Source organism: Argopecten irradians, chromosome 3, assembly GCF_041381155.1.
Source record: "Argopecten irradians isolate NY chromosome 3, Ai_NY, whole genome shotgun sequence".
Lineage (NCBI taxonomy): Eukaryota > Metazoa > Mollusca > Bivalvia > Pectinida > Pectinidae > Argopecten > Argopecten irradians.
In genome coordinates, this window is record NC_091136.1 from 32,917,380 (window position 1) to 32,941,474 (window position 24,095).

The 24,095-nt window shown below is 35.3% G+C and overlaps 1 protein-coding gene across 4 annotated transcripts in view; it reads left to right on the plus strand.

Annotated features, from left to right (window-relative positions):
* LOC138318288 (pyruvate carboxylase, mitochondrial-like) overlaps nucleotides 1-24,095 on the plus strand; it is a 41,814-nt gene that overhangs the window by 4,074 nt on the left and 13,645 nt on the right. For 2 of the 4 annotated variants that reach the window (XM_069260506.1, XM_069260508.1), the window contains exons 2-11: nucleotides 10,288-10,570; nucleotides 13,938-14,122; nucleotides 14,526-14,691; nucleotides 14,931-15,076; nucleotides 16,160-16,277; nucleotides 16,552-16,822; nucleotides 17,996-18,158; nucleotides 18,569-18,751; nucleotides 19,024-19,258; nucleotides 19,736-19,762. In XM_069260506.1, the coding sequence (XP_069116607.1) occupies nucleotides 10,372-10,570; nucleotides 13,938-14,122; nucleotides 14,526-14,691; nucleotides 14,931-15,076; nucleotides 16,160-16,277; nucleotides 16,552-16,822; nucleotides 17,996-18,158; nucleotides 18,569-18,751; nucleotides 19,024-19,258; nucleotides 19,736-19,762 (1,693 nt within the window). In that variant the 5' untranslated portion in view covers nucleotides 10,288-10,371. Of the gene's footprint in view, nucleotides 1-9,213; nucleotides 9,371-10,287; nucleotides 10,571-13,937; nucleotides 14,123-14,525; nucleotides 14,692-14,930; nucleotides 15,077-16,159; nucleotides 16,278-16,551; nucleotides 16,823-17,995; nucleotides 18,159-18,568; nucleotides 18,752-19,023; nucleotides 19,259-19,735; nucleotides 19,763-24,095 lie in introns of those variants that run through there. The other 2 variants (XM_069260505.1, XM_069260509.1) reach the window with 2 other exon arrangements.

The following is a 24,095-nucleotide window of genomic DNA, read 5'->3' on the forward strand; positions in this document are numbered from 1 at the left end:
CTCTCTTGACATCTCTTTTGGCCTTCAGTTGAGCACTCGCCCCTGTGAGGTAGGATTTTGGTTATGTCCCCTGGTTATATAGTGCTCATGGTCAGCATATAAAGGGAGTAAGATGACTGGTTTGCCATTTAATAAAATGTGACTGGGTGGGGTGTCCTTGTTTGGTATCTTCGGGTGGCATGCTTCAGTGAGATAGCACTATGAAAAGGAGCACATGTAACACTGATATACTGCAGCCTCCCAAAACATATACATCCACACACCTCAACACATTGCAACACAATGGGAGTCTGCCATTAAATAACCTTGGCTATTATATTGATAAACCAAACCAAAGCAGCAACAAAGCAACATAAAAAATGCACCAGAAATGGGAAAAAAAATCCTACTAAATTTCCATGTTAATAATATAATGGAAATCAAATTCTTGCAAGCTAGTGATTGCTCTTTGACTTGTGGCTATGCCTTTCCATCTACAAAACAACCTCCAAATTAATAGTATAAAGTCTCACTTTGAACACAAACTTCATTCTGACTTTCTTAAATGACTTCTGAAGATATCAATGCTGTATCCATACTTTGTGTAACTCATTCTAGGTAATCAAGATCCATTATATTTATAGAAAAGTTCTATATATAGCTTTATTCAGTGTCGGGAGTAAAAAATTAAAGTGGAAACATTATAGGATATTTATAGAATTTCTTATTGATCACCAAGAGTACATAAATGGAAACTTGCTAGTTATACAATGCTATTGTCAGAGCCTATATTCATTCATATTCTTAGTTAGCTGCAGCTGGTTGGGCTTTTAAATTTAATGAGTTAAATACAGGTATGTAATGCATTGTAATACATATCACAATAATAGGTCAGTTAGTGGTGACTCTATAGCTTATATTCAATGTTAAAGAATTTTGTGTAAAAAATTAAATTATAGATATATACATGTACATACGAGCAAGAAAAAATCATCTTGTAAAAAATGAATTTCAATTGAAAAGTTAGGCGATTCATGCAGGTTTCCAGAAATCTGATTTAATATTTGCATTTTTCCTTGGGGTATATATATATATACTGTAGTCTGTAAAATGATAAAATAAGGTTAAATATTCAAAGGCTTTTAGCTAAACGAAGTTTTGATGTTTGCAATAAATGTTTAAATTTCCTTTTTATCAGTGATGATATGCATGCATATAAGTACACTTCATGAAATAGTGTCAATTGACAATTGAAATTGATTCTTAGAATGCTCTGACACTTCAATGGGAAAAAAAGAGATATATGTAACTGACAGCTTTTTTTTCTATTTGCACATTAGAATATATTTCTTTGGTTCTTTTTGTTAAAGTTGATATATCTGTGTATATACTTATATAATTAAGTGCACATGCTCACCTATTTACTTACTCATCTGTGAATGATATCCCATCAGAATAATATACAAATGTATGAAGCGAACTGTAAAAGATCACCTTCTGATATATATATATATAAATATATATATATATATGTATATATGCTGCATTTAAAATTAAAATGTAAAGACCTATATCTTTATACTGCTTATTTTTGCAAAGTGTATTAAATATACAAGTTTCACTCATTATAGCACCCAACCACCTTCCCTCTTCCCACAAAGTTTGCAAGGGTTACAGTAGTATTAGAATCAATATCTCTGTCCGAATGTACCGTGTCAACATTGTCAAGACAATTTTTAATTGAAAATTACCAAATTTCTTTAGAAGTTCATTTGGTGAATAAACTTTAAAGTAAATATTTTAGCTTGTATATTATCCCATAATCCACTAAAGACAGTGAACTCTACAGTAGCTACTATAGGACAAGTCCCATCTTCAAAGACAATGAGGCCCTGGGCTTTTTACTCACTTAGTTGTAAAGACTTTATTAACTCATTTTTGGATGCATAGCTATAGGGTCACAATGGTGTTATATCGTTAGATGTATTTTGTTTGTAACATGGCAAATTAGGTTATTTATATGATAATCTAGGATAGTTAGATATATTGTTCTAATGTTGATGTTGACGAGTAGTTTATTTGTAATTTAAGGATCATGACAAACAAGACTACAACAAAGACATTCTTATCTAAAGCTGATACTAATTACTATGTGTTTATGTGAGAAAATGGTAACTGTCTGCTACGTGTCACGTACCACTCGACTATATGGTACATATACAATAATACGTACAATGGGGTATCATCTTGTAAAAAATGAATTTCAATTGAAAAGTTAGGCGATTCATGCAGGTTTCCAGAAATCTGATTTAATATTTGATCATTTTTCCTTGGGGTATATATATATATACTGTAGTCTGTAAAATGATAAAATAAGGTTAAATATTCAAAGGCTTTTAGCTAAACGAAGTTTTGATGTTTGCAATAAATGTTTAAATTTCCTTTTTATCAGTGATGATATGCATGCATATAAGTACACTTCATGAAATAGTGTCAATTGACAATTGAAATTGATTCTTAGAATGCTCTGACACTTCAATGGGAAAAAAAGAGATATATGTAACTGGCAGCTTTTTTTTCTATTTGAACATTAGAATATATTTCTTTGGTTCTTTTTGTTAAAGTTGATATATCGGTGTATATACTTATATAATTAAGTGCACATGCTCACCTATTTACTTACTCATCTGTGAATGATATCCCATCAGAATAATATACAAATGTATGAAGCGAACTGTAAAAGATCAACTTCTGATATATATATAAATATATATATATATATGTATATATGCTGCATTTAAAATTAAAATGTAAAGACCTATATCTTTATACTGCTTATTTTTGCAAAGTGTATAAAATATACAAGTTTCACTCATTATAGCACCCAACCACCTTCCCTCTTCCCACAAAGTTTGCAAGGGTTACAGTAGTATTAGAATCAATATCTCTGTCCGAATGTACCGTGTCAACATTGTCAAGACAATTTTTAATTGAAAATTACCAAATTTCTTTAGAAGTTCATTTGGTGAATAAACTTTAAAGTAAATATTTTAGCTTGTATATTATCCCATAATCCACTAAAGACAGTGAACTCTACAGTAGCTACTATAGGACAAGTCCCATCTTCAAAGACAATGAGGCCCTGGGCTTTTTACTCACTTAGTTGTAAAGACTTTATTAACTCATTTTTGGATGCATAGCTATAGGGTCACAATGGTGTTATATCGTTAGATGTATTTTGTTTGTAACATGGCAAATTAGGTTATTTATATGATAATCTAGGATAGTTAGATATAATGTTCTAATGTTGATGTTGACGAGTAGTTTATTTGTAATTAAAGGATCATGACAAACAAGACTACAACAAAGACATTCTTATCTAAAGCTGATACTAATTACTATGTGTTTATGTGAGAAAATGGTAACTGTCTGCTACGTGTCACGTACCACTCGACTATAGGGTACATATACAATAATACGTACAATGGGGTATCCTATAACTAGGTCATTCATAGCTTCAAATTTTTTTCAAATCAAATTACAATGTGTAAGGGAAATGCTTTTAGTTTGTTAAACGTTGATGCTCTATGAAATTGATGTGAGAGAATCTGGAACAGGTTGATGCATATGTGACTTGTATATGTTTAACGGAGCAGTCTTTGGCGGGAAATGGCTATGATGTATTTGCTAGCTATTAAAATTGCCTCCGATTAAAATGAGGGCAAGGTTAATACATATAAAGCTTACTTGCATGAATTTTAACTAATTTATGGTCAATTAATTAATATATATGATCTTATTGCGTTATAGAGAGCCAAGCTACATTTCAGGTGTTCAAAACGATCACTACGGACTAATCAACTTAAAGGCCCAATGTACTCATATTTTACCTGTAGCATGCTGGGATGTAGGGCTTCCAGATTTGTGAAAATGAATTACCATACCTTGACCTACTTTCAAGGTCAGAGGGGGTCAAATAGGCTTAAATCTTGAAAGTTCTACTGGTGCGATTTGGCTGAAACTTGTCTGGAATGACCCTGTTATGATCTTGACAAAGAGTTGTTACATCTCTGGTTGGTCCAAAATCCAAGATGGCTACCAGGGCACCGTATCTAATTAATTTCCTATACCGCTATTGCCAAGGTAGTCCGTTGATCGTTAAGACCCTTGGGCCTCTTGTTCATTACCTTGGAGAAAGACAGGTTCTTTACTGTCTATTTACTGGGAATGTGTTTAACAGTGACAAATAATTATAATGACAGCTAGTATAGACACTATGGAGAGGCATGTGTGATTCTATATGTGGTCTTGAACAGTGAGCAAGCTTATATATAATTTTGTCGTACCGGAAATTGTGGGGGATGAGGTTGCATTGACAGCGCCTCGATTGAAAGGGGTATCACATCCTAGGGTAAGACAAATAGGTTTAGGACGACTCAGTTTGTTATGGATATCATTGGGGTAAACACTCAGTACCCCCACTATTAACTTCACTGTAGATATTGTGTAAAGTTACTAAATTCCATATCTAAATTACACCTTGCTCTGACAGCGCGTGTGGGTCAAGATGCCGGTCTGTTCTGTTTGTCAAGATTAAAAGTCAATAGTTGGGACATTAGGTCAGTAATTAGGATGTCTGACGGAGGTAGTTGTTACCGATACAGGAGACCAATTGACTGAGTCTATAAATATTATTTACACACTTAAAAATGTTTCAGTTAAAAAAGTCACAGCTATTACTTAATTATTATGTATTTTTCTTTGAAATATTGGAGTATTTTTATAGAAACTTTAAATTGCTATATAAAGTATTTTTGTATTATTTATATTATTTTTAATTAGAAAAAGGCCAAATTGTTAATTATTCATATTTTTTATATCATATATTCCATATGTAAGGCTATTTGTTAAATGGAATTGTTTGTTACTTACCTATATTGTATATATTTTACCTATGTTATCGGAATTGTCTCCCTTTCTAAGTCATATTTCAACTAAACATAATTTTCATACCAAAAATCCATAACCAGACAGAAAATCTGTTCACTAAAGTATTTGTGAAAGATAAATTAAGGTTAAAAACAGATTTTGCTATTATTCAATCAATAATTGGTAATGTGTTGTACTAAAAACTCATAAAAATTATCATATCATGCAGAGCTCTATTAAATGATCAACAATATGGTTACGGACACTACATTTGTTCCATGTAACAAGTCTTACTTACCTTCAAGCAAAATATCCACAAATTCTGCAGTATATGGCCTCAGGATCGCCTTTAGATGTCTTCAGAAAAACATATGTAGCTTTCAATGCCTCACTATATAGCTACTTGGCAATGTGTGTGTTTGAAAAACCGGAATTTTCAGGACCCACACGTTGTTGTTTTCGACGTTATTTGCTTGATAGCTTATTTAGTCAAAACAATATATAAAGAAACATACAATTTCAAAAATATAAAATTTGTGGTGTCATTGTTTATTTTTTAGATATTCTACCAATAAAATGTGTTAAGGGTTTGTTATACACTATCTGAAAACATGCAGTTAGAAATTAGGTTATGGACACTACAGCAAAATTGTATTGTCCGTAACCTTCACGACCTTGTAGTTCTAAAGCAATACTCATAAGGAAATTATTTTTTACATGTTATGGGATATTAAACCAAGTAGTTACTACACACAAAAAAAGAAATAGATCTTCAAAGCAATATATAGGAATAATGGTACTGGTTACGGACACTACATTTTTAGCTCACCTGGTCCAAAGGACCGAGGTGAGCTATGGGATACCGCAGCGTCCGGCGTCCGGCGTCCGGCGTCCGTCAACAATCGTCTTCTTCTCCATAACCGCTGGTCAGATTTCAATAAAATTTGACTGGTAGCATCCTTATGGGCTACTAACTGAAAATTGTACAAATGATGGGGCTGACCCCCAGGGGGCCTGAGGGGCGGGGCCAAAAGGGGTCAATTTGGCTATTTCCATATAAAAGACTTCTACTCTGAAACCAAGCATGGGATAGCACCCATAATGCAATGGTAGCATCCTTATAGGGTGGGGATTCACAATTGTACAAATGATGGGGCTGACCCCCCAGGGGCCTGAGGGGCGGGGTCAAATGGGGTCAATTTGGCTATTTCCATATAAACAACTTCTTCTCTGAAAATAAGCACAAGATAGCACTCATAATGCAATTGTAGTATCGTTATAGGGTGGGGATTCAAAATTGTACAAATCATGGGGCTGACTCCTGGGGGGGCTGAGGGGCGGGGTCAAAAGTGGTCAATTTGGCTATTTCCATATAAACGACTTCTTCTCTGAACCAAAGCATGGGATAGCACCCATAATGCAATGATATTATCCTTATAGGGTGGGGATTCAAAATTGTACAAATAATGGGGCTGACCCCCGGGGGCCTGAGGGGCGGGGTCAAAAGGGGCCAATTTGGCTATTTCCATATAAACGACTTCTTCTCTGAAACTAAGTATGGTATAGCACCCATAATGCAATGGTAGCATCCTTATAGGGTGGGGATTCAAAATTGTGCAAATGATAGGGCTGACCCCACGGGGGCCTGAGGGGCGGGGTCAAAAGGGGTCAATTTGGCTATTTCCATATAAATGACTTCTTCTCTGCAACTAAGCATGGTATAGCACCCATTATGCAATGGTAGCATCCTTATAGTGTGGGGATTCAAAATTGTGCAAATGATAGGGCTGACCCCCGGGGGGCCTGAGGGGCGGGGTCAAAAGGGGTCAATTTGGCTATTTCCATATAAATGACTTCTTCTCTGCAACTAAGCATGGTATAGCACCCATAATGCAATGGTAGCATCCTTGTAGGCTGGGGATTCCAAATTGAGCAAATGATAGGGCTGACCCCCGAGGGCCTGAGGGGCGGGGTCAAAAGTGGTCAATTTCCATATAAATGACTTTTTCTCTGCAACTTAACATGGGATTGCGCTCATAATGCAATGGTTGCATCCTTATAGGGTTTGGATTCAAAATTTTGCAAATGATGGGGCTGACCCCCCCCCCCCCCCCCCCCCCGGGAGCCTGAAGGGTGGGGTCAAAAGGGGTCAATTTAGCTATTTCCATATAAACGACTTCTTCTCTGCAACTAAGAATGGAAGAGCACTTATAATGCAATGGTAGCATCCTTATAGGGTTGGGATTTGAAATTTACAAATGATAGGGCTGACCCCTGGGGCCTTAAACGGCAATAGATGCGAGGTCAAAAAGGTCAATTAGGCCACTATTTTCATATAAATTACTTTGTCTTTGAACCTATGTATTGGATAGCATATTTGTATGGTATCAATAGCATCATTGTATGGTTGTGATTCAAAATTAAACTTTGGGAGTCAATTTTGCTTATTTTTCTAATTGTCAGATTCTTGTGATAATTACTAACAAAAAACCAGGTGAGCGATACAGGCCCTCTGGGCCTCTTGTTTTACTTTTTCTTTTAGAGAGGAAAAGTGCCTCATAAAACTTCTTTTTTGAAAAAAAAAGATTAATTTTGCTTTATCATTTAAATAACTAGTTGCAAGTAGGACTTAACTATAAAATCCATAGTTTAAGTATAAAATTTACAAATTTTTAGGCTATAACATGGGGCAAGTTTTGAAAAGTGAAAAAGCATAACGAAGCAGGTAGTTGTAACAAATTACATTTTCATCGCCATTTTTTATTGTATCCTTATGAATGATACATCATTTGATTCGTAAAAGAATACCCTATCTGGTTTTATTTTAATCTTTTCATTAAACCTATTTTATAATGTGTTTATTTGGTCTGGCAAAAACAGGTTTTTTTTAATGCAACAGCATAACGTCGAAAAATGGGTCATTTTCAGCATTTCCTTTTTGTATAACTCAAAAACTACTCAAAGCAATTCGCATGAAATTTGGGACACAGTCTCAGTACTATACACATTTGTTGAAAATGGTTAACAAATTGAATTAACTTAATAATTGAAGCTGGTATGACTGTATAACATTTGATATTTTTAAAAGAGCCCTTTATTGTGTTTACCCGTATATCAGAACAGTTTCAATAATTTGGTTTAAAAAATGTACTATACAGTATATATGAATCAGTAATGTATGTGCTTCATTTCACTTGTGTTTTTCCATTGTATTGTATATACAAATGTAGATTGTTATCATATGCATGTGATATATATTTTGATGATTTATGTCAATTTTGTTTGTGTTTATATAATGAGGGCCATATGGAAGATTAGCTCCATGCTAAATATATAATGCCACCCTCAATAAATAAAGTATTATTATTATCATTATTATTATTGTTGTTAACTTTTGTTGAATTTATCTCCCTTTGTTCCTTTTAAGTTCTGTTTTAGGGAATTTAATTGTAAATAATAGCCTTAGATTATAGTAAATTGTTGAATCTTTTGTTTACTTTATTTTATGATTTTATTCAGTTCAGAAGTTTTTATTACAGTTAATTTCACCGCATAATGTAGCTGTTATAGCTATAAAACATTCCAATTAAGGTGATTTTTTCCGCTTTTTGCTTTTGTTATCTGTTTATTTTATGTTTATATGATAAAATGTTGACATTTATTTCATCTTCTGGTTTTACTTTCCACTGTGTCCCACCGGAATCTCAAAAGAACATTGCAGAGGGAGAACTTGAGGAATCTCTACTATATACACGGAAGGCTCACCCATTCGCCGAGACCCCCTCCTGCTACATATGTACATTTATTTGTGTTATTAAAGTCTCTGTCATTCAGCTGACTGAGTAATGCTTCTTTGGTTCAGTTGGGTTGTTGTCTACTGCGTTGACCAATGCATTTAAGTCCATTATAATCATAAGCCTGTTTTTCTACATTAGAGTTGCTACATCATATGTTGAAGTGTCGTACATGATTGCCCGTCTGCTTGATCAATCGTATAAAACTGCAGTTGACAGATCTACTAGAGCTCTATTAAAGATATTGTTGTTATTGTCAATTATTTTAGAAAAGAAAGTGTTTCCTCAAACTAACTGACAGCATGTGTATTGAGTGTAGATAAGTGAATAGTATAAATACATATTGTACAGTTCTGATCAGGTCACTTAATACAGTGTTCAAAGGTAACACCTGGAGTCAGGAAACATTATGAAGATGTTTAATGGACTTTGGACTTTTTACCTGTAAACAGGATTTAGTGTCAGTTATAGGATGTTTGGCCTGTAAACATGTTATTTACTATAACGGAGTGATAGGTTGTCAGAAACCCAAAGCTCATTTACAACTGCATGGTAAACATGTATAATGTTAATGCATCATATCACTACACATAGAAGTAGGTGAGGAGTTATGCCGAGGACTGAGCTCTTCAGCAACTAATGGTGTATAACCACTCAGCTTTACTCAGGTATTTTAAATAATGTCAGATATAATCTTTCGTCTAATTCCATCATGGCACAGATATATATTTCTAGTCACTGAAAGATGAAATGGGCTTTAAATTTCCAAGATACCAGTACATTTTTTTTTGTATTTTTAGTTGCCATTGAATGTGTTATACATTTATATACACACGTTTAACTTATTGTGTTTATAATACAGTATTATAATTGAATTATAATATACAGTATAATGTTATATAATATTATTATACATGTATTATTATTTTAGATGGGTGTAAGTCTGAAAGTTGATATAAAAAGTACTTTGATTTAATTCTCATACTGAAAAATTCTTTATAATAATGATAGCAAATGTTTGAAAATTAATCTAATAAACAGTTTTGTGTTTGAAGACTTATGATGTAGGGATTAAAGTTGTAGCTGGACATTATGTAGTACATTGTATTCTTATTAAACTGGGATTATTTTGCTTATTCTAATTTTAAACCTTTAAATGCTTATGAGTTAATTAAAGACTTAAATGCTGCATGATCAGAACATTTTGTCAGGGTTAAGTTTACTTCAATGAATTACAATGACCTTCATTCAAGGCCACATGTTAAATAGACTGAAAATTTTGACTTTTTTGTCAAACACTAAGATACCTAGAGACCTATTATTTGGCCTGTGCTATTCTGAGATGAAGGTCTATCAAGTTTGTTCAAATAAATGACCTTGGCCTTCATTCAAAGTCACAGGGCTCAAAATTTTTGAATACATTCTTATCAATATATAAAAGGCATAGAGACCTGATATTTGGTCTGTTATATGCAGGGAAAACAGGCTACCAATTTTAACTAACGAATGACCTTGACCTTCATTCAAGGTCACAGGTGGTCAAATAGGCTGAAATTAAATCAAATGAATATTTTTCTCGTTTCAGATTTTTAATAAAAATAGATTTGTCCAGAATTCTGAGGTCGGCGGACTGGAGGTGAATCCCTGAAGTGACCACTGCAGAGCCGGGATGCTGCGACTACAGGCAAAGGTGTCTAGACTCTGTGCTGGAGCTAGGAACCAACTCTTGTCAGAAGTCGGGGCCACAAATAAACCTTGTCATGGCTTCCGACTCCCAAAGGGGGTGGCACAGTACTCGGCCAGCAGTACAAGTGCTGTTCCAAAGACAGATGAGCGGGTGATAAAAAAACTGATGGTGGCCAATCGAGGTAATTATCCGAGGTCGTGATGTCATAAAAAATGGCCATCCTGCAGGGTTTCTATGATACTCTAAAAAGTTTTACTTTTGCAAGATAATAATAATTTTGTGAGAGAGCTCAAACACAATTTGGTTTGTTTTTCTGAGTTAAAAACCTGATTAAAATCCAGGGTCATTTAAGCATGTGACAGGTTTAGATGGTGGGTGAAAGCTGGAGTACACCTAGAAATACAAATATGTTGAAAATAACAATACCACAAAATATTGTAAACAAGAAAATGAAGTGGTTTATAGTGAGAGATTGTAAAACTAAAACATATGCTGGACAGCTGAGATGTTATTATAGAATTTTGAGAAACATATACGTTTATTCGATACTAATATCAAACTTCATTTTTCAATATATATGGACTTGTGCTCTTGTATACTGTCCTTGGCTGTTTTATGAAAGTTATATTTCATCACCTGTTGCCATGCTATGTAAATCAGCAGCTTCAATACAACATATTAATATACAGGTATGCTGATATTCATTTGTAATTTACACCTGTAACATGCTCAAATTTGACGTTAATTTTATTTCATCATATGTAGATCTTATATTAAAGTATCAATTATAAACTACTGCAGCATCAGACAGTGTGCCCTGTCTTACAACTGGTATTACATTATGTATATATATATATTCATCAATAGGGGGGACCGGAATGGCCAAGTGATTAAGATGTCTCGACATATTACCACAAGCCCTCCACCTCTGAGTCGCGATTTTGAATCCCATGAAGGGCATTTACCAGGTACTGACCGCTGGTCGGTGGTTTTTCTCCTGGTAATCCGGCTTTCCTCCAACAACAAACCTGGCATGTCCTTACATAACCCTGGCTGTTAATAGGACATTAAACTAAAAAAAACAGCCAAATGTTCATCAATGGCCACAAAGATCAAAGGCTAATATATAGTACTGTATTGGTAATAATGAGTATATGTACAGGGTTCGAAATTAACACTCGCCAACTGGCCAAATGCAAATTGTTTTTTGAAATGGCAAGTTGAAAAATATTGTACTTGCAATTTTTGGCCAGCGGATACATTGTTGTTATTCTCAATATATAGAACCAGACATCCAAACACTGTTCATTATGTGAGCTTAGACAAAAGCAAGTGATACTTTAATAATATGTTACAAGCTTTCATTTTCACAAAGTGCCATATTCTGAAAATAAATTGTTGTTACACTACACTACAGTGACACTAAAAATGTTCCAACATTTATTGTTACCTACAATAAATTAATATAATAAATGTCGATGAATTTGGTTTGCTTTTAATTTTACTTTAAAGTGGTAAGCAAGTTTCTGATTTGGCGAGTTGAAATTTTACCAACTTGCCGAAAATGGATAGTGGTTTAAAAAATTAAATTCTACCCCTGATGTATTGGAATTTTTACCAGCAAAATTGCTCTAACAAATATAAATTCACATTTAAAAATTTCAACTTCAAAGTATCAGATCAAATCATCCCAGACACAGTAACTTTGTTTACTCATTCACCCTTGAAAATTCATAATGGACTGTTCCAGCTTTTAAATCAGGAGAGTTCATCTATGTCTTCAGGGGTGAATGAGTTAATATCGTGATTTGTCGTGGAGACATATATGTACTTTTGTGCCTTATAATCCCTTTTACAAGGTCAAATGGGACATCTGAGCTAGTAAATTTTTTTTGCATATTTTGTGGATCACCATATGTATAGAGCGTGTAATTTGCCAAAGTTGGTAAGGAAAATGTGCAAATCCAAAGTTCCTGTAATGCATATTCCTGTATCTTTTTTATCGTGTATGTATGTTGTATGAGTTATTCTTGTACTTGTGACCCTGATAGTGCTGATTTGCCTTTAATTATTTAATTATAACCTTCAACTGGTCCTGAAATCATGATCTACAAAAAACAGCCGAGTGTGTCAAATATATCTTGCTGTTTACATACATTTAGATGTGTGTATCATATAATTTTGTCTGGGATAGGAGACATGATTACAGACTATAACACTAATGTTAGGTTGTACTGGAGAGATCATTACAGATGTGTATCATTATTATAAGTGACTACTGTAACTGAGTGAGGCTTTTAAAGGCTCCTCACCTGTCTCTATCAGATCAATACAACTCCATAGATATCATCACAGCCTGAGATAGATCTCTACTGCAGGGCCCCTCAATGTATCTGTACCACCAGGCTACAGATTGTTTAGGCTTCTGCCCCGCCACTATCACTCCATAGCAGCACTCCAATCAATACCCCATCAGAACATCACCACAAATAGATTACTCAATAGTTTTCTCTTCGCACGTCACAAATCTCTTTTGGGGGTATTAATTCAGTCAACTTGATTTGTTTGCTCTTTATTGGTAGAAAAAATCTGAATCAACAAGTCTCTTTGTAAGACAATTGTTGTATTTAGACTGTATTGTGTGAGCAGTGTACATGTCTATTGTAGTGTGCTGCTGAAAGTGAAAGTCATCTTAAGGTCAAGTTATTGAAACAACAATAACATAGTATTGATCGCCACCAGACACAAGACAGAACTGTTAACTGTAGCAAAATAATTTCATTATATAGCCATCAATCTTTATCTTAAAGATGCACTGTCATTGGTTGAATACTGACTAAATAATAAACATGATATTTTATATTGGCTTAAAATGTGTTTACAATGGGCTTATTCATTTGAACATTAACGTCTGTATTTTTCATCCGTGATAAGTTACAATATTACAGCAGGTGCTGTAAGCACTAATGATTTCCACTGCTGTAAATGCTTCTTGTATTACATAATTATACATTTTTATCAACAAAACATGGAAGCCAAGAAAAGAAGTTGATGATTGGAGTTGTCCCTCAAGAACATATTTTAAATACCTGTAGATTATTTCATCGAATTCAGCAGTGTACATTCAGGGCATTGTTTCACTTATTGATTGAATGGTTAAGGTGTTATTAAATGTTATTACTTAGCCCTCCACATCTGGGTTTGGAATTTGAATCCAACATTGTCCACTTGCCAGGGAGTTAATTGTAGACCAGTGGTTTTCTTCAAGAACTCTGGCTTTCCTCCATGTCCTTGACCTGTCACATCCTTTAATGACCCTGACTGTAGGACATTGAACAAAATAAAAATCCACAATAAACATTTGTAATAACCAAGTCAGAAACTGTGAAAAATACTAGGGATGTTAACAAATATTTGAATATTTGTTTGATGGCATTGGTATTCGAATATGAAAATGCTATTCGAATATAAAAGCTGATCTTTTATGCGAGTTATAATAATTGACAGTAACAAAGATATTTATTTTTAAATCTGGGACCTTTTTGTAGGTGAGATTGCCATCCGTGTGTTCCGAGCATGTACAGAGATGAATATTCGCACGGTGGCGATCTACTCGGAGCAGGACATGATGCACCTTCACCGACAGAAAGCTGACGAATCGTACATCGTAGGCAAGAGTCTGCCTCCTGTGGCAGCTTATCTAAATATCCCAGACATCATCAGGATAGCCAAGGTCAGTCAAGGTTCTGATAAATCACATACAATTTAATCTGGTTTTATGTTCAGTTAATGAGAAATTATACAATAAATTATTTATATTTCAATACAATCAAGGAATCTGCAAAGACAACAAAGTCATGTTGTCAAAGGTTATCTTTCATTTCAAAAGTTTAAATTGAATGAGTTTGACTATTATGAATACTCAAAACTGTCTCTACTCTCCAACGTTTTGATCTACTTCGTCCTTGTCAAAGACATACCATGATAAATTGTTTTGATAATGTACTTTCTACTCAAATAATATATGGGGGACACAGTGGTAGTGTAAGTTGAAAGTTTTTCAAATGTAACCATTCCATTTAACACCTAATTGATACACGTCAATCTTTACTCCATAAACTTACCTATTGTTGTAGGAGAATGATGTTGATGCCATACACCCTGGGTATGGCTTCCTATCAGAGAGGTCAGACTTTGCACAGTCAATCATAAATGAAGGAATCAAGTTTGTTGGGCCATCCCCGGAAGTGGTGCGCAAGATGGGGGACAAAGTCGAAGCAAGACAGGCCGCCATTAGTGCCGGTGTGTATCTTTTCTTTTTTAACATGATTTCCATATGAACATGAAGATTTCTGTAGCAGTACTTATTGTATGGCTTATGTATAATGTCGAATATTGAAAAAATTCTCGTATGTATATAAACTATGTATCCAGTCTAAACTAAATTAAAAGAAGAATCATTCATTGAAATATTCACTGATTGATCAACTATGCCTATAAACTGCTGTGCACATTATAATATAAGTACTATTGTTTTACAGGTGTACAGGTGGTACCTGGGACAGACAAGCCAGTACAGTCCATAGAGGAAGCCCAGGAGTTCTGTCAAAAGTATGGCTTACCTGTCATCTTCAAGGCTGCGTACGGAGGCGGAGGAAGGGGCATGAGGGTTGTAAAGAGTTTTGATGTAAGTACATTCATAATTTACAGGGGAAGGTAGGCAAAGAAACCTATGTAAAATAGCTGACTCTGAGATTTTTTATCTACATGGTTAACATAATATTGTTTTGATAATTTGGAGAATTTTGCATCTTACTAACAGAAATTACAATCTGTACCCAAAATGATGTCCCGGATTTCCGAACTGGTGTGTACAAATAACTTTACAGAGATCTGTTCCCTGACGTTACCATCTGGATTGTAGGTTTTTAAATCGCCTGTCATCCGTGGTCCGTGGTCTGTCCTTTCGTCCGTCCGTCTGTCCGTCCGTCTGTTAACAATTCTTGTTACCACTATTTCTAAGGAAGTACGAAAGGGATCTTTCTAAAATTTCAGATGTAGGTTCCCCTAGGACCCTTGTTGTGCATATTGCATTTTCGGACTGATCGGTAAACAAGATGGCCAACAGGAAGCCATCTTGGATTTTGATAGTTGAAGTTTGTTACCGCTATTTCTCAGAAAGTGCTGAATGGATATGTCTCAAATTTCATGTGCAAGTTTCCCTAGGGGTCTAGTTGTGCATATTGCATTTTGGGACCAATTGGTCAACAAAATAGCCTACAGGCCGCCATCTTGGATATTTATAATTGAAGTTTGTTATCACTATTTCTTAAAAAGTACTTAAGGGATCTGTCTCAAATTTCATGTGCAGGTTCCCCTAGGGGTCTAGATATGCATATTGTATTTAAAGACTGATTGATGAACAAGATGGCTGACGGGCCGCCATCTTGGATTTTGATAATTGGAGTTTGTTCCTGCAATATATCTCAGAAAGTAATGAAGGGATTTGTCTCAAATTTCATATGTAGTATGTAGTAAAAGTTTGAAAAGCAGAGAAATGATCCATCTTTCCATTGTCAGACGTCAGATGTCAGATCATTCTTTGGTGGGCGCCAAGATCCCTTTGGGATCTCTTGTCTGTATTTCTATGTTTAGAGGCTATTGAACCATAGTAATGCTTTGTGTAAATGGTAAATCATTGATTCTATATAAAATTAGGATTCAATTTATCTGAGTTAATGAAGTAAATATTGTGTTTATATTTGCTCAGGAGGTTGAGGAGAATTTCAAACGAGCTTCTTCTGAAGCTGAAGCAGCCTTTGGAAATGGTGCTTTGTTCCTGGAGAAATTTATTGAGCGTCCCAGACATATAGAGCTGCAGATTCTAGGTAACTCCACACACCATTCTATACAAAACAACGTTCTTATCCAATGAAAAATTTTCCTTTGATACTGTTATGCTTTTATATGGATTCATAAAGATTTTGTTTTTTCAAATTGAGGAAGGAAGGACCAGGTTAGATCTGATATTTGATTTGATATATGTGTTACTTGAACATGTAACAAAAGATACAAGAAAAGCATATGTGTATATTTTGATATAATGGTAGATATAAAGAATTTGTATGATGATTTTCTATATTTACCCGCATTCTCAAACAGGTGACCGTGACGGAAATGTGGTTCACTTGTATGAGCGTGACTGTTCTGTACAGCGTCGTCACCAAAAGGTTGTGGAGATCGCCCCCGCGCCACACCTTTCTCCAGCCATCCGTGACAGCATGGCCGCTGATGCTGTGGCACTGGCTAAGCATGTTGGATATGAGAACGCTGGTACAGTGGAGTTCCTATTGGATAATGATGGAAATTACTACTTCATAGAGGTCAATGCCAGACTTCAGGTGGAGCACACCGTCACAGAGGAGGTCACAGGGTAAGCATACAATCACAGAAGAGACCACAGGGTACATACCATATATAGGTCAATATATAATACAATGGAGGTCACAGGGTACATATCATATATAGGTCAATATATAATACAATGGAGGTCACAGGGTACATACCATATATAGGTCAATATATAATACAATGGAGGTCACAGGGTACATATCATATATAGGTCAATATATAATACAATGGAGGTCACAGGGTACATACCATATATAGGTCAATATATAATACAATGGAGGTCACAGGGTACATATATATAGCTCAATATACAGTACCGTGGAGGTCATAAGGTACATATCATATATGTAGGTCAATAAACAATGCCAAGGAGGTCACAGGGTACATATCATATATAGGTCAATATACAGTACCATGGAGGTCATAAGGTACATAATATATATATAGGTCAATAAACAATGCCAAGGAAGTCAGGGTACATATCATATATAGGTCAATATACATTACCATTGGGGTCATAAGGTTCATATTATATATAGGTTAGTATACAATACCATGAAGGTCACAGGGTACATATCATATATAGGTCAATATACAATACCATGAAGGTCACAGGGTACATATCATATATAGGTCAATATAAAATACCATGAATGTCACAGGGTAGTACCATATATAGGTCAATATACAATGCCAAGGAGGTCACAGCGTACATATCATATATAGGTCAATATACATTACCATTGGGGTCACCAAGTTGATATTATATTTAGGTCAATATACAATACAATGAAGGTCACAGGGTACATATTATATATAGTTCAATTTACAATACCATGTAGGTCACAAGGTACATAACATATATAGGTCAATATACAATACCATGGAGGTCAAAGGGTACATATTAAGTATGGGTCAATATGCAAGTATATGAAGGTCAGAGGGTACATCATAAATGTTACTAGAGGTCATGGAGTACATTATAGTTAATACACACTATCTTAGAGGCTACTCAATGTCACAGGGTACACATTATATTCTGGGTGAAAGACGTGAACATTAATGATGTCAATTTATACTAATGTGACCTGGTTTCTTCTACTCAACACTGTCAAATTCTGCTATACATGTACAAATATAATTTATGTATCTGAGAATAAAATCTATTGATCATGTGACACCATACGTATTGTAGGGTTGACCTGGTACAGTCCCAGATAAAGATAGCAGAAGGCTACACCCTCCCAGAACTGGGACTTCAGCAGAAGGACATCAACCTCCATGGTTACGCTATCCAGTGTAGGATGACAACAGAGGATCCGGCTAAGAACTTCCAGCCAGACACTGGCCGTATAGAGGTACATAGACAAGTATTGAACAAAGTTAGGGCATTTACTACTGATATTAAAAATAAATAATACATCTTCAGAATTCATATTTATTTTATACATCAGTGTGGAGTATTGTACTAAATTGTGAATACAAAAAAACTTTAACAACTACCGTATCCGACCCAATAATCCCCCAGGGCATTTAAAATTGAAAAAAATATAAATAGGTGCTGATAAGACGAAATTGTTGCAAATCTAGACAGCTTTGTGTAGATTTGGTCTTTATTTATGCGTGGACAATTGAAATTGAGGCCTCAAAAAGGGGGAGGGGTGCTTATAGGGATATGGGCGCTTATTGGGTTGAATACGGAATATGATGTAGTAGATGATTTCTTATGCATCTTAACCTATATGGTCTAAATACAATTATTATGCAGGTGTTCCGTAGCGGAGAGGGAATGGGCATCAGACTTGACGGTGCTTTAGGATTTGCCGGAGCTATTATCTCCCCTTACTATGATTCCTTACTGGTGAAGGTTATCGCTCATGCCTGGGATCACTCATCAGCATGTGCCAAAATGCTGAGGACACTTCGTGAGTTCAGAATCCGAGGTGTGAAGGTATGTAGAAGATTTGTTTGTGATATTCCTGTAGATCTAAACCCACATTTGTCAAAATGACTACCATTATTTTAAGGCCTATGTAGTTAGGATCAATATGTAAACATCTGCATGAAATGATAACATAAGCCTATCAGAAAATGACATACTCCAGTCAGTATTTTGGAACGAAAGAAGACCTAACAATTAAGATCCAGTGAGAAGATGTGTGACTTTCAGAGCGATCAAGGCTAATAAAAAACACAAAAAATTTTGAACACCATTTATTTCAGACCAACATCCCGTTCCTATTGAATGTAGTCCAACACCAGCAGTTCCTATCAGGATCTGTAGACACTTACTTCATAGATGAGAATCCACAGCTGTTTTCCTTCGAGCCGACACAGAACCGAGCCCAGAAACTTCTTCACTACCTCGGCCAGGTGATGGTGAACGGCCCACAGACCCCCTTGGCTACCCCACAGGTCCCCTCCGACATCATACCGTCAGTTCCTGAGGTCCCATTTGGTATGTATTCTTAATGAATAATGACTTGAAACTCTAAATTGTCTAGAACTAATATGTTAGTACAGGGTTTTTAATTTGATTATTTGTTATGCCTGCACCATGAGAATGTTTGGGGTGGGTTAAAGAAAGTGTCATGCATGTTTGTTCTTTATGCCCAAGCGTAACACTTACTCAGCAACGCACTACTGTGGGAAGACCTTGTTTGAAAACCAATGTATTGTTATGGGGTAGGGAGGGGCCTAAATTAAGTGTTCCCCATGTGTATTCCATCATAATATTGCCTACTGCCCAAATGTCATTATGAAGGTTTGGGTATTTATATTTTACAGACATCTCTAGTTTTACAAATATTATGGATTCTCTCTATAAAATAGATATAGGTCACATGATGGAATTTTATCTATGTACATTTATATTAGATTGTCATTTCGTTGAATTAATACATATATTGTTCATTTCTAATTTGTCCTTGTGTAGATTCATCGTGTGATATTAGCAGTATCGGTAAGGTCTAGGGCTCATTTCCACAGGCTATCAACATACAATGTAATATACACTGTCTATGTATACATGTACTTCATTTGAATACATCAAACCTGGCTCATTTTGTAAAATTCTCCTAAAGAAAGCAATGCAGAATTTAGGTGAAAATTTGTGTCAACTGAACTACAATACTTTCATCTTGAAAAGTGGAATTTAAAGAATTACCCTGACCAATGTGTCCCATAATCTGTTTCATTTTGATATTACAAAGAAACGCCATTGTACATTGAAACTTACCAGTAGAAATACTTTGGTTGTATATACATATAACTACATTTGATAGTGAAAGAAGTTGGGTGTGGGACAATAGCTAGCTAGAGGATAGAAGGTTGGGAAGGGGTTTTGAAGTGTGCCTTTAAAATTATTAAATGAATTTCTCAGCAGATAAACTTGTTTTATTTCTGATTGGGTGCAGTAGCATCTATAATAGCCCTTACTATGATTTTTGCTTGTAGAGCTGAGTTGATTTTGTGTCATTTCAAGTATCAATTGATTATTAATGTAGAAACATTTAATGATATGTATTAACATTCTGAGTATGATAGAGAAAGCACTAAATGTCCACAAGTGTTTCACTTTTCAAAACAGAATTCTTGAAATCTTCAGGCATATCATATTGTTTTTAGAGAAATTAAAATTTAAAGTTTGTATGTGATTATAGATTTACAGTTTCTTGTATTCAGAAAAGATTTGATTCTAATAATCAGAAAAAATTACAAAGTATCTGAGGTCTGATTGGAATACTAGATACTAATCTGACCTTGGATACTTACTCATCTTATCTGATGGACCATAACTCTAACACTACATCAGCATACATAAAGTTTAAACAGTCATTACTGCTGATATAACATCTTCAAATGATTCCAATATGGTACATTATATTGCCTTATTACATGTGACATATATTACCGCTGACAGCATTGTGATAACTTAAGTCCCCTTAGAATGAACAAATTTAAATTTTATCTTAAACAGTACAAATAGTTCTCCTCTTTTACAACTGTTAGGCCCCTTGATCATCTTCGGGTACATGAAATTTTATCAACACCCTTTTGCCAAAACTGCTTTCTTGGAACAGCTTTTCAGGTGTGATGTTATTAACTGCTGTTGAAATGCAGCTCATATGTTGATTTATGATTTATAGTTTACTTTGAAGTCCTAAATATATGTTTTGTACATAATATTTTACAACTGCAGTATGTATGCATATGTTAATTTATATAATTTTAGTACATTTCTTTTTAATTTTTGATTCTTCAACAAATATCTGATTTATTGGTGATAATAACTCTGTACGATGGATTTTATTGTATACATTTGTATCTACCCGGTACTTGGTATATTTGCATCATTACATTTCTGTCTATTTTTTATAAAAAAAAAATTATTTCCAAACAGGAATTGATAAAATAATATATATTATAACGATGTACATTACATTTTATCATATATAATTAATTATGTCATTACAGTTCTGTCTATTTTTCATAATAAGTTGCTTATTTGTGTACAGGATTTGATTAAGATTATATTTTCAACTATTGAATTTAGGTATAAGATTTTCTCATCTGGTCCAGCTTATTTAATTGTATCAGATTAATATCTGATCTATTCTGTATTTACATATTACAGAGTTGTCTGCCCTTACGGGTAGGTATTGATTGTGATGTTAGGTTTTTGCGAATTTAACATCATACTTCTCAGAGAAAGACAAGAGTTTCGCTCACAAAATAATATGACCATGGATACCTAAACTCAAGGGAGATAACTCTGTAATATACAAAGAGGAAATATCTTAGTGATTTGTAGTCAGAATTCCACCCATTTCTAGATAAGACCTAGATAGCTTTTACGATCCATTATGATTGATATGGAATTTACAGAACTATTAAGTTCTCAAGATTTTCAACAGTCTATGACAAGTTAGATTGAGTCATCAAAAAGGAAAAAATGATGACTAGTTATTGACTAGCATTATAAACTTATATTTCAGAAAGGCATCATTTAAGTAAGTGAAATGAACACTCTTTCAATAAAAAAAATGTGTCCAGCTTATATTAAGATATGTGAATCATTTCCTTTGCAGAGTTAACTACCCTTAGTAATAGCGGCAGATATTGATTGTTATGTCATGGTTTAATGTGACATTTTTAGGTCATCTGACCCGAAGGGTCAGGATGACTTATAGTCATCATGCTTCGTCCGTCGCCGTGCGCCGTGCGCCGTGCGCCGTGCGCCGTCCGCCGTCCGTAAACTTTTCACATTTCAATCTTCTTCTCAAGTTTGACCAGTGGGATTGAGCTGAAACTTACATGAAATGATCCTGACATGGTCCCGACAAAGTGTTGTTATTTTTCGGGTCGATCCGAAATCCAAGATGGCCGCCACAGCCGCCATCTTGAAAACACATTTTGAACTTCTTCTCAAGTTCTACCAGTGCGATTTGGCTGAGACTTGCATGAAATGATCCTGACATGGTCCCGACAAAGTGTTGTTATTTTTCGGGTCGATCCAAAATCCAAGATGGCCGCCACAGCCGCCATCTTGAAAACACATTTTGAACTTCTTCTCAAGTTCTACTAGTGCGATTTGGCTGAAACTTGCATGAAATGATCCTGACATGGTTCCGACAAAGTGTTGTTATTTTCGGGTCGATCCGAAATCCAAGATGGCCGCCACAGCCGCCATCTTGAAAACACATTTTGAACTTCTTCTCAAGTTATACCGGTGCGATTTGGCTGAGACTTGCATGAAATGATCCTGACATGGTCCCGACAAAGTGTTGTTATTTTTTCGGGTCGATCCGAAATCCAAGATGGCCGCCACAGCCGCCATCTTGAAAACACATTTTGAACTTCTTCTCAAGTTCTACCAGTGCGATTTGGCTGAGACTTGCATGAAATGATCCTGACATAGTCCCGACAAAGTGTTGTTATTTTTCGGGTCGATCCAAAATCCAAGATGGCCGCCACAGCCGCCATCTTGAAAACACATTTTGAACTTCTTCTCAAGTTCTACTAGTGCGATTTGGCTGAAACTTGCATGAAATGATCCTGACATGGTTCCGACAAAGTGTTGTTATTTTCGGGTCGATCCGAAATCCAAGATGGCCGCCACAGCCGCCATCTTGAAAACACATTTTGAACTTCTTCTCAATTATACCGTGCGATTTGGCTGAGACTTGCATGAAATGATCCTGACATGGTCCCACAAAGTGTACTTATTTTTCGGGTCGATCCAAAATCCAAGATGGGTCGCCACAGCCACCATCTTGAAAACACATTTTGAACTTCTTCTCAAGTTCTACAAGTGCGATTTGGCTGAAACTTGCATGAAATGATCCTGACATGGTCCCGACTAAGTGTTCTTATTTTCGGGTTGATCCGAAATCCAAGATGGCCGCCACAGCTGCCATCTTGAAAACACATTTTGAACTTCTTCTCAAGTTCTACTGGTTCGATTTGGCTGAAACTTGCATGAAAGGAGCCTGACATGGTCCCAACAAAGTGTTGTTACATCTCTGGTTGATCCCCAATCGAAGTGACTATTTCTCCAAAACTACTGAAGGGATTTCAAACAAACCTTGCAATAATCCTTATATTCCATCTTTGCATGTTACAGAGTAACCTCCCTTGTGGGCAGGTAAGTCTGTAATATACAAATACAGAATATACAGTATAGATGTGTGTAATCTATATCATAATAACAGAATCTTACATGGCTCGGTCAAATGGACAGGGATATCTCAACCCCAGTGAAAGATTTTGGCTTGTCAAACCGTGGCTTGCAGAGGGTTCACAGCCGAAATCTTTCACAAGTTATGCCATTTTCTTAAAATTGAGAAAGAGGGTATAATTGGTCTCATGGCTGACAGTTTTAATTTCTTTCTAACAATTGCATGATTTTATTATAGCAATACTTTTTCAAGCAGACGAACTCATATTCCATAACTGCTGACAAGGGCACATAACTCTATGAACAGATGCTACAGTAAGCTGAACAGTTTTTGTGTGGAGGCAGATAACATAGGATTTGCTTTGTTAACTGCTTACAGAAATCTAACATGATTTGGTAATGATAGTTTTAGGTTGACCAAAATTCTTCTCCATCTAAGTCATTATCTTCATTAATTTCCTCTCCTTTCTTTTAGCTTATGCATGTTGTAAGATAAGACAAAACAGAAAATGTCTTTGGGTTGTTGGAACAAATATGAGCAGCAGCTTCATTGCACTAGCAAATCAGATTAAAAATATACAGCACACCAATGAGATATCTCCAAAGATAGTTTAAA